General features: G+C 39.0%; 1 protein-coding gene across 8 annotated transcripts in view; it reads right to left on the reverse strand.

Annotated features, from left to right (window-relative positions):
• The window catches only part of PCDH15 (protocadherin related 15), a 716117-nt gene that overhangs the window by 75155 nt on the left and 628156 nt on the right, over positions 1 to 12806 (reverse strand). For all 8 annotated transcript variants that reach the window (XM_087871772.1, XM_060682279.2, XM_060682278.2 and 5 more), the window contains one exon: positions 638 to 765. In XM_087871772.1, the coding sequence (XP_087727898.1) occupies positions 638 to 765 (128 nt within the window). The remainder of the gene's footprint in view (positions 1 to 637; positions 766 to 12806) is intronic.

Below are 12806 nucleotides of genomic sequence, written 5' to 3' on the forward strand. Positions count from 1 at the left end.
CTAGGGAGAAATTTCCTATTGGTGAGAACAATTAACTGGAAGAATGGCTTGCTTCAGAAGTGGGTGCCCTATCATTCAATGGACAGCCATTTGTTTGAAATGATATAGCTTCTCCTGCTCATGCAAGTGGTTGGACTAGATGACTTCCAAGGTCCCTTCTAACTTTGTTATTCTATGAATAATTATACTTTAAAGAGTGGGCAGCATGTAGTAGAAATAATTTATTATATCAATAAGTACAATAAGTTAAAAATATTGGATCTGACTGGAAGTATTAATAGGATACTTTGGGATAAAAAAACAGTAATTAAAAAAAAACCTTCATTGATCAAAACTCAAAGAATTATTATAGAAGCTACTTAAGTATTTAAGGGAATGAAGCAATTTTCAGCACTGTCACAGCTCTCATTTTCAAATTCCTTTCAACTCTTCTTCCGCAGTTTTGGAAATTTCTGTTAAATAGTTTTCAATAAGCAAAGCTTCCACTCATCAGATAGCTGAAAATCTGAATGCATACCAAGTGGTCTTCCTGCACGCAGATAAGACTCTAGGGTACATGTTTGAATCGATTGCAGGCTTTAAAGTGTACCTTCTAAAAAAATTGAAAGCAAAATTGGTTGTTCAGCATAATTCCTACCTTCACTTTGATCACGGAAGAAAACATTCTAGCGTCTTCAGAGACACCTCCTATATAAATTTTTTTTGTGAAGATAGGAGCATGATCGTTTTCATCCTGAACCTCAATGAATATCTTTGCAGTATTGCCTAAAAATAAAAAAAGGGGGTTAGCAAAATTAAAATACACTGAATGCCTTAAGTCATAAGCATGTCTCTTCTAGATTCTGTTAAAAAAGCTGTGAAGAAAATTGCTGCATATTTACATTTTTAGGAACCATAAATAATTAGTTCGTGCTTTTGTTCTAAAGTTTCTGAAGAAACTAAGTTTATATTTTTCTGTCTCGGTGGAAATTAAACAGAATTGCTTTCTTCAAAAAAATCAACATAAGAAAGAGTTTGAAAACTCTACAATGAAGGACAAAGTCAAACTTGACTGTCCTTTATAATATAGAAATATTGAATATGGATATGTCAAGAGTTTTATTTTTCTTCCTATAAGGAATAAGACTTCCTAATAAGTTTTAAAATGTTTATCTTTGTTTTCAGTTATTTTTATTTTTCATTTTTCAGATAATTCCAAATACAGGTCCCAGCAAATAGTTAATAGCATTAAATTTTTGATCCTAAAGGCTTAAGGAGATGCTATTTTTAAGCATCTTTTAGGGTGCATTATTGATAGGTATTTTGTGCAAGATTTCTCATCCACTTTGCTTGTCACTTCCAATTCTATTACATTATCCCTTGGATATTGGTTATATAGCACTTAGACTTATATACTGCTTTACAGTGCTTTTACAGCCCCCTCTAAGTGGTTTACAGAGTCAGCATATCGCCCCCAACAATCTGGGTCCTCATTTTACCCGCCTCAGAAGGATGGAAGGCTGAGTCAACCTTGAACCTAGTGAGATTCAATCTGCCAAATTGCAGGCAGGCAGCAGGCAGCAGAAGTAGCCTGCAGTCCTGCACTCTAACCACTGCACCCACCTTGGCTATATATGTTTTGAACGGCATACAAGTAAGGTATAAGTTATATATTGTCTAGACACACTGCCTTATAGATAAAAATGGTCACAGGAAAAAGGACCACCACATCATTTTATGGATTATGCAGTTTGACTGACTGTGCACAGAGTCATAGCATAGTCATGTTATATGAACAACTTGTGATTGGACACACAAGAAATTTGTCTTTGGTGCATATGCTCTCAGTGTACATAAAAAGACAAGATACATTCATCAAGAATCATAAGGTACAACACTTAATGATAGTCATAGGGTACAAATAAACAATCAAATCATATTAGGAAACAGCAATATAAATAGTAAGGATACAAGCAACAAAGTTACAGTCATACAGTCATAAGTGGGAGGAGATGGGTGATAGGAACTATGAGAAGATTAATAGCAATGCAGACTTAGTGAATAGTTTGACAGTGTTGAGGTAATTATTTGTTTAGCAGAGTGATGGCATTCGGGAAAAAAATGTTCTTGTGTTTAGTTGTTCTGTTGTGCAGTGCTCTATAGCATTGTTTTGAGGGTAGGAGTTGAAACAATTTATGTCCAGGATGTGAGGGGTCTGTAGATATTTTCACAGCCCTCTTTTTGACTTGTGCAGTATACAGGTCCTCAATGGAAGGCAGGTTGGTAGTAATTGTTTTTTCTGCAGTTCTAATTATCCTCTGAAGAACCACACCAGACAGTTATAGTTATATCTTCTCACCTTTCCTACATATTCTCCTATTGATTTCTTATAATTTATCAATTGTTGCTTATAACTTATAATTAATGATTGTAACTATGATTTATGACCTATTACTTGCTGTTTATATTACATTGTGAGTTTATGCACCTGAGACAAATTCCTTATGTGTCCAATCACACTTGGCCAATAACGAATACTATCTGTCTGTCTGTCTGTCTGTCTATCTATCTACCCAATAATATACAATAAATACAATAATACTCAATAAATACAATTAGTAAAATGATAGGTTAAAGTTTCATGCAATTAAATTGCAAAATACAGTGACATTTACTTCAAAAATGGATAGATGCATAAGGGGGGTGCATGCTTTAAAATATCCCATATTTTAAATATCCCACAAGAAACATGCAACAGCTTGATGGAATCCACTGCTTAAAGTTAATGGAACACTGGAAGCAACAGCCCTTCTTTTTAGAGATTTCTATACTTCCATGAATCATTTTGAAACATGCACATCCCACGTCTATGCAGGGCAGCAAGGGAGATTGCAAGAAAATAAACGTAAAGCTATTGGCTAATTGAAGAAATCATACAGTAATAAGAAACATGAATCCTTGCATTTTGATAAAATCAACCGAAGAAATGAATATGGACAGCTTTAGTGAAATAGCTCACAGCTGCAACTGGCTATTCATTACATGAATCTTTGGAATATCTAGATCCAACAAGCCTCTTAGAATTAAGAATATTTGGCCACTAGATAAGGCACTAACATGGAGGACCGTGCTCTTTATCCTTGAACTTTGACATTACCATCAGATAGGATGAAAGTGCCATAAAATAAAATCAGCTTCATATTCTGAAACCCAGAAATGGTCTCAGTATGAACAACTGGAGTCATAAAAAACTTGTGGCATGTTAGGTTTGAAACCACTTCTTTTCTACTAACCAGAGGACAAAACTGCATTCAAGTTTTAGTAACAATATGGAAAGTAAATGACAATCCCCAAACAAGTTAATGAAAACATGCAGATCACGGCTTTTGGAACTGTTTTCCTAACACCTTTACCAGGGTTGATAACCAGGAGGCATTTATATTCTCTTCTGCGTGAGAACACAATACGGTGTGCCTTTGTGTAGGTGTGAGTTTCTTAACTTTTCCCTGTGTTACATCCATGTATGATATACATAAGTACAACGTTATATCCATGTACGAGGTGTACATAAGTACAATGGGAAGCACAGGACAGGCTGCATACACTCCACCTGGGTTATTGGACCAAGAAATATTAAGAGGAGTTAAAATGGAGATGTCAGCAACATTTGAAGACATTGTCCAACTTTTCTGTCCTGTATGCATGCTTCATTTTCTTCATTTGACCAGATCCAACCATTTCCAAACCAGTCATCTTTTGACTGCTTCTCCACATTAAATTTCATCCCATTCCTAAATTATTATGTTGATGACTGGTGAGAGCAACAGACAGAATCCTGAGCCCCATTACACAATTTCCTTCCAATCTGTTGGTTTGGAACGAGTACCAAATATAAATATTAGAAATAAAAAGCCAAGCATAAACAAATTAAAAAAAAATCAAAAGCACTCATATCTGTTTTCAGACTTCCTAATAAAATAAATAGGCACATTTTGGAAAACAGTGCAAAGTCAGTTTTCTGGAAGAAATTCTATTTGCCAGCAAGAAATTATATCCTTGCAGAATTGATTCTTTCCCATGACACCTTTTTATGGCTATTTCAAAGAGCCATATATGGGATAGGTTTGTTCATAATTGCTACCCTAATTATGTTGGATTATTTTCTTTTTGAGCACTGTGCTGAAAAAAACAATTCTAAAGTTATAACTAGAATTGAAACATGCCACTTTTGATATTGACACTGAAATCACTAATATGTTTTCAAAATATATTGAGAAAGTATAGGTTTCCTGCTGAAATATGACATCAAAACATTATATGTTTTGGGGAAAGTCCACATGATACTGCTGAAAGAGTGCATTTTATTATTTTATTATATATTTTAAACATAATCCTCTATTTTCCAAAGCCCACCATTTGGGCTTTGCATCTCTCAATGCAAATTTTGACTGTTAAAAAAAAAAATTACAAAAGGCAATTCTTGGTCACCCAAAGTTGAAAGAAGAATATGGACCAATATTCTTGCAACTGTTAAAAGTCAATGAAAAATTAGGTATGGAAGACTTTATAGAAATTACTGCCACCTATGCTGTAGAAACAAAAAAGAGAGAGTATTGTTTGGATTGATGTTCCTGCATATGACAAAAATTGCAAGTTGCACTGCATTTCCATGAAGTAATAACCAATAATTGATGGTTTACTGCAATACTGAAATAGCAATGGCTGGGTTTTATATGAGTTATTGTGTTGCAGTTTATATATGTCATTCATCAGTAATTGGAAGATTCAACCCACAATTATGGGTGGATGTTTGGGTGGCATATGATAGCAGATGTGAAATAAGAGTGTAATGCTAGAACTAACACACTTCCCTAGACATCATATTGCAAGTACACAATTGCAGCATTTGACATCAGAGGCTATTCTACAATTAAATCAACTGTAGAATAAAGACCAGCTTTGGGGAAAGGCTAGTGCAATCCCATTTTACCATACAGAAATGCCTACTGTGGATGGGACAATACAAAGAAAATATTTAAAATCTGACATTTAGACAAGTCTCTTTTAAACTTAATAAATCTATATAAGATGTACATTTTTAATTATACCTTCCACATTTTAGCTAGAAATTTCTGCACACCTGTACCTTAGTTCTGAAGTTCTGAAATGGCAGAACTCAAAAAAATGTTAGTATTGACAAATTAATGGAAGCAGAAAGGTTAAGTTAAATATTTTCTCAAGCTTATATGTACTCTGAATTAAGATTTCTTTAATACTTAAATAATACTTCAAGATCAGGGAATTTTTCAGGGAACTGAATGCATTCCTAGGCATGTTTCCAAAATAACCACTGTGAATACCGACATTGTTTGACTAAGCTATTAATAGAAAGTTGACAGAATAATTGCATCTATATTTCTGAAGATATGATTATATCCCATTTCATAGGCAGGAAACCTCCCTCCCCCCAAATCTGGAGATTCTCAGTCATCCAGGTCATGGTTGTTCCAAAGGTGCTTTTTCAAAAAGCAGCTGGACTTTGTTCTTCCTTGAAGATGTTTTGCTTCTCATCCAAGAAGCTTCTTCAGTTGTGACTGATGTTCTGACTCAGAACTGAAAAAGCTTCTTGGATGAGAAGCGAAACCTCTTCAAGGAAAAACAAAGTCCAGTTGCTTTTTGAAAAAACACTTTTGAGACTACCAACTGGAGATTACTATTCTACTCTTTTGAATCATTGAATCCATGACTGGAATCCTTTCCCCTTTCTTCTGCCTCAATCTAATTGTCCTATGTTTTCTTCAAATATTATTCTATTTTTTCTTGAAATATTAGAGTTCTATTGTCAAAGATGTTATAACAAAGCCATCTAAAAATAATTAATATTTTCAGTGTTACTGTAAACTTTCATAAAACCAGATTTTCGCAATTCAGTAACATGTGCGATGAGCTTTTGTGTATACTAATGTGCCATATAAAATGATCGCTTCAATGTAATTTTTTCCCCTGTTATCAGACTTGTCATCAGTCTTGTTTGACATCAATATAGTTATAACCAAACACAATGGGGTATTATTTCCACAGCTGCTACAAACAAAGGAATAAGTGATATGGTGCTGTTACTTGGCCACTATATTGTGAAGAGCAGTTCAAGAATTTTTAATATTGGATCATATAAACCACAGTAATGAAAATTGCTCTGATTTCTGATATCAAACACTTAAAATGTTTCTTCCTCTTGGATATGGATTATATGGATACATTCAAATATCTATCAGGTTAAACTTCACTGACATTTAATTAACAATCTTCATATTGCCTCATCACTTCATTCTTATATATGTCATATATTTCACTGTTTTTTTTCCTATATCCATGAGTTATTCAGTACTTAATTCTGCCTTCTAACAAGGTTGTAAAGAGTAACTGACTATAATAAAACATCTTCATGCCAATATAGTAATATAGATTTGCTCTCCAGTACATGGTAAAATCCAATATCTTGTTCTTTAGGGTACATAGGGAAAAAGAGAATTTTTCAAGAGAGAATATTAATACTATTAATATAGTAATAAAAGCATCATGCAGAACCCCAAAAACATATATTAAAACTTCCACCAATCAGTGGTGGGTTGCTACCAGTTCACCCCGGGTCAGGGGTAGCGGTGGCAGGGGGAGGCTCCGCCCAGATGCTTCTGCACATGCACAGAAGCATCATGAGTGCCCGAGCGCCAGTGAGCAAACTGGCAGCGATGGGTATTGAAACCCGCCCCAGCCACCAATTCTAATAGAAAACAAAGGAGCAATATATGACTATAGCAGCAAGATGAATACAAAATCTTAATCAGATTATACAAAACAATGTAATTTAACAAAGCTTTGATGTTTTAAATATCTGACTTCGGTTTTAGTATAAGGGTGTTTAATTTATGATATCTACAAATCATGAAAAAAAAATTAATACTCTGATCAAAACTGCACATTTCCTACATTGCGCTTTCAGGTCTCAAAATTTTGATTAGTATCTAGAGATGCCTTCCTGTTAATGGAAGACCTGTTCATCAAAAGCTAGTTTTGACGTAATGAAAAACGTGATATGAAAAAAAAACAAGTCCCAATCCAATGAACATCTGCTTGCAAAAACATATTCCATTAGGTTTTATTGGTACTTTGGTCTCTGTATGCCACAGCGTGCTTGTTCTTCATTCCACAAAGGAACAAAAAAAAAAAAAAAAAATCCACCAGACTTTTGTATTGCTCACCAGGAGATACTTAAAATACTTAGAGATTTATAGAATCATAGGAATGGAAGAGACCTTGGAGGTTTTCTACTCCAGGTCAAAGAAAGGAGGGTTCTGAAACACCAGAGTTGAGGACACTGCTGGGAAGGTAGGCAATCATACAGATAGAAAATAACTAAACTACAAGAATCAGTCCATTAAAGACTGCCAACTACAGACTAAGATAATAGAATGACAGAATTGGAAGGGACCTTGGAGGTCTTCTACTCCAACCTCCTGCTAAGGCAGGAAACCAGTGGTGGGTTGGCCCTGGTTTGGACCGGTTCGCAAGAACTGGTAGTAAAACCAGTGGGAGACTCCGCCCACCGACCTGGACATCGTCAGGAAGCTTCTGCGTGTGGTCCTGTTGCGAACCGGTAGTAAAGGTAAGTAGAACCCACCCCTGCAAGAAACCCTATTCCATTTCAGTCAAATGGCTGTCCAATTTCTTAAAAACTTCCAGTGTTGGACCATTCACAACTTTTGGAGGCAAGTTGTTCCACTGATTAAGTGTTCTAACTGTCAGGAAATTTCTCCTTAGTTCTAGGTTGCTTCTCTCCTTGATTAGTTTCCATTCATTGCTTCTTCTCCTGCCTTCAGGTGTTCTGGAGAATCGGTTGATCTCTTCTTCTTCTTTTTAAAAAAAAATTTTTTTTTTTTTATTCAGAACAAAGTTAAAATACAAAATAGCAGTAAGTCTTAGTCTTATATACACTTTCACAGTGCTTTCTTGACAAATGTATCTTGTCTTTTTATGTACACTGAGAGCATATGCACCCAAGACAAATTCCTTGTGTGTCCAATCACACTTGGCCAATAAAGAATTCTATTCTATTCTATTCAGTGCTTTATAGCTTTCTCCAAGTGATTTACAGAGTCAGTATATTGCCCCCATAAATATCTTGTCATAGATATTACTGAACATGGTGGGATGATACAGATGTGCGGTTACAATTCTGGAAGGCTACAATTTATATATTTTAAAAATAGGCTTAATGAAAAGGGAGGGGTATTTCACTGCAGAGGAGAAAAACATGGAAATCTATATTTCTTAACACGGTAGTCCTCTTGAGTGTCTGGGCAGAAGCAAATGGAAAGAGAAATAAAATTGACACACTTGTGTGAGTTTATTATAGGTCTACAGGACAAGTTGAATAGGAGGATAAAAAGCATCAAAAACGCAGAGAGTCTGGACCACAGAAAGTAATTATCCTGCTCTTCTCGGTCACGGTCAGGCTTCGCTTGAGTATTGCATTCAGTTCTGCACACCCCAGTTTAGAACAAAACATTGATAAACCCAGAAAAAGGTTACCAAGATGATGAAAAGATTAGAAACCAAGTTCTAGAAACCGTTAAATTTAAGTAGGTTTAATATGCAGTAGAGAAGGATAAGGGACAACATGAGAGCTGTTTTCAATTTGCCAATAAAAAAAACCCTGCCACATCAGATTTATTCTCCTTTGTTCCAGATAGTGAAATTAGAACTAATGGGTTTAAACTTCAAATATACAGATCAGTCATTAGGAAAAACATGTCAATCAGTGAAACAGTTTACATATTGAGTGGTTTCTTCCCCTTCACTGTATATTTTCAAACAGAGGCTGGAGAATCATCTGTTTGATATGATGTAGTGAATCATTATGCAGTGTGTAGAAGGTTGCACTGACGATCTCTTAGATCCCTTCCAACTCTATGATTCTACAGTCTGAGAGGAGATTTCCTATAGCGCCCACATAAAAATATACGGTTCACTTTGAAGTGTTTTGTATTCAAGCAATGTACTATTAATGATAATAATCTTCACTTTACATCATGTTATTAGCACATGCATTATACACGCATATATTCTCCCCTCCTAAAACTCAAGCTAGGCACACTATAATTACCACATTATGTTGCAGTGAAACTGAGGAACATTTTTTTAAAGCTATGAAATTTAAACGCGAGCGGATTTCCCAACTTAAAAAAAATAAATAAAATCACAATGCTACATCTGGTTTGACCTTGCTTTGGTACATGTTGGTTGCCTTTAAAAATTGCCTAACAAATATAGCTTTGGATATTACATTGACCCCTTGTAGGCGTCTCATAATCTCCTTCTCTTTTGAAAAAAATTATATTTTATTTCTCTCAGCTTTGTGACCTCCCCCTTGACTTGCAATATTTCTTTGCGACTATTTATTTATTTATTTTTAAATTAGTTTTTGTCCAGTAACCAAAACTTTCTAAATAAGATATATAATTCAAGTTAAACATATGTAATCAAATCAAATCAAATAGAAAACTAGGCAGGAACAAGGCTGTTGTCCAAACCTAAAACAATATGAGCTAATATAGGATTAGAATGCATTTAAATACTATTTAAAAGCCTGGGAGTTCTTCATCTAGTGCCAATAAGTGGGTAGACCAGTAGACCAGACCTCATTAGGGAGTGTTTTTGGAAAAAAAAGGATGTCACTACAGGAAATCTTTCCCTCTCTTGTCAGAACCACTTCATTTACTTTGGTGGAAGGACCTTGGGAAGGACCTCATTTTAAGATCTTAAGGTCCTGGTAGGTGCATACAGGAGAAGACCCTCCTTTAAGTAATCTGCTCTGAAGCCAATAGACCAGCAGCTAGACTGGATGGCAATTTATCAGCATAATATAAGAAGCCCTGATGGTGCAGTGGTTAGAATGCAGTATTGCAAGCAAACTCTGTGACAGCGTTCCAGAACAACCCAACTCCAATTAAAAACTCCAAGACCATCATCATCTCTAAATCTTCATTTATTGGTATAGGTATACTGGCACATCTGGGAAAACCCGAAGCTGAGAGTTCTGGGTTTTCCCTCACTAAATCAAAACCCCATATCCAGCCCGTGCACCCATCAGTCCATCACATGGCCCAATCACCATCCGTCCCAATTTGAGGCACCACTGCAACCACTCCTCCTCCAAATGTAGGAGCACTATGACCTTGACTGAAAAGAAGAATGCTATTATGTCTAACTAATATTGCTCTACCAAATCCCCCCTCCTACTTTCCCAAGCGCAAGAAGGTGGCAGCGTGGAAGCTTTTGGGGTTAATATGACTTCCAAAGCTGACACTCTGCCCACAGCTTCAAGTTTGAGTCAGCCTTCCATCCTTCTGAGGTCAGTAAAATGAGGACCCAGATTGTTGGAGTCAATGTGCAGACATTGTAAACCACTCAGAGAGTGCTGTGAAGCACTAAAGGGCAGCATATATCATCGGGCTCCAGCTACCAGCCCTGGACGACATCTTCACATCTCGCTGTTTGACGAAGTCGCATAACATTCTCAGAGACTCTTGCCATCCTGCTTACAATCTTTTTGGATTGTTGCCTTCTGGCAGAAGATACAGAACAATTAAAACTCGGACCACACGTTTTCTGAATAGTTTTTATCCCAGAGCTATAATTGCACTCAACAATGAACTAAAGGGCCACCATCAGTGAGCTCTTGGACAGCATTACTTGATCTGTTGTGTAGATGTTTGGGTGGTTCAGGGGCGGGGAATTTGTGGTGGGTGGGGTGTGTGTTTGGGGATTGTTATGTGTGTTGGGCCTGGTCTTTGGGTGTTATGTGTTATGTCCTTATATGGGCGCCCGCCGGGGATTGGCTAATCCTCCGGCGGGACATTCAAATAACTGTCAGTGGGCGGCTGAGTCTGCCGGAGCGTGTAAAAGGAGCTCCGGCAGCCCAGCCGCTTGTCTTTTTCCTGTGCTTGAATAAAGTACTGAACTGGACCAGAGCTGGTCGCGTCTTGTTTTCCCTGCGCCGATCTAACACTGGCGACGAAGGAACAGAACCAAGCGACGAACCTCGTGGCACAAGCCAACCTCATAGAGCTAAGTCACTGAGAACCGAGTCACTTCGTAGGGATTTCCAGAGGCATGGCATCAGCTGAAGTCACCTTGCCAGCCCTTGCTCCATTCCGCCCAGGGAAGGACAAGTGGAAATCCTACGTGGTCAAATTTCGGCAGTACCTGAGAGGAAACAACATCAGGGATGCCGATGATGACCGGAAAAAGGGCATCTTCTTGGCCAACTGCGGATCCGAAGTCCTCGACATGGCAATTGATCTCGTAGCACCACGAGACATCGAAGAAGTGCCATGGACGGACCTGCTGCAGATCCTGGAAGAACACTATGCCCCAACTGGCACTCCAGTGGCGAACCGTTTCACCTTCCATCAGAGGGATCAAAAGGAAGGTGAGACCATCAAAGAATTCGTGGCCGCCCTGCGCCAAATCGCAGCCAGCTGTGAGTTCGACCACGTGGATAACGCCATCGCGGACCGCGTGGTTTTCGGCATGAGGGACAGAGGCCTGCAAAAGAAATTTCTGAGCAGGAAGAAACTCGTGCTCAAAGACGTGGTGGAGGAAGCCACCGCATCCGAAATCTCGGAGAAAGCGGCTGCCGCAGTAAGCAGAGCAAAGGGAATCCACAAGATTCGCTCCACAACACAATCATCAACTGAGGATTCCGCAGCTGGATCAGAGTCGGAGGAGGAATCCACCGTACACAAGGTATCCAGACCCCCAAGGCGGGAAACCGCCCAAAAAAGTTACAAGGGGGAGCACTGCGCCAGCTGCAGAGGGGACCACGCCAGAGCCAGCTGCAAATGGAGAGACGCAACCTGCCGGCGTTGCAACAGGAGAGGGCACATTGCAGAGGCATGCAGAGCTGAGGAACCAGCCCCAGAGCCCTCCAGCCACCGCCCTCGCGAAAACCGGGAGGACAACGCGAGGGCATCCAAACGGTCCTCCTACCAATCCAGACGGGGTGAGAGTGACGGGAACCGGAGGAGAGCAGTACACCAAACCACAATACACCTCTCCGATGACGACGACACCGCCACTAAGTGCCACGCGACCGTGCTGCTTGAGGGGACCCCATGCTCCATGGAAGTAGACTCTGGCTCCATCTACTCAATCATGGACTGGAAAAACTTAAAACGCATCAAGCCAGACGTCCGCAAGAGGGACCTGAGACCCCTGCGCTCCAGGCTGGTGGATTTCGGAGGAAACCACATCGGAGTCCTGGGAAGAGCCTTGCTCCATGTGTCTTACCAAGAATTCCAAGGCAACCTCCCCATCACCATCGTCGAGCACGACCGCCCAACCCTGCTAGGCATGGAGTGGTTCAAGCCACTAGGGCTCGGGATAGTAGGGGTTAACCAAATTCATCAGGATGAACTCGACACCCTCCTCGAAGAATTCAAGGAAGTCTTCGACGGTAAGCTGGGGAAATTTGTGGGGAAGCCCATTTCCTTTAATCTTGATAAGACAATTACCCCCATTAGGCTTAAGCCCCGCAGGGTTCCGTTTGCCCTGAGGCCCAAAGTAGATGCTCAGCTAGATAAGCTGATAGCCCAGGGCGTGTTGAAACCAATCGATCATGCAGCATGGGAGACGCCCATTGTGACTCCCATGAAGCATGATGGATCTGTGCGCATCTGCGCCGACTACAAATGTTCGATCAATAAGGCCCTTTCGCAGAGCGCATACCCAGTTCCAGTGGTGCAACATCTGCTGCATTCACTTGG

Source organism: Pantherophis guttatus, chromosome 6, assembly GCF_059756535.1.
Source record: "Pantherophis guttatus breed Tessera chromosome 6, ASM5975653v1, whole genome shotgun sequence".
NCBI lineage: Eukaryota > Metazoa > Chordata > Lepidosauria > Squamata > Colubridae > Pantherophis > Pantherophis guttatus.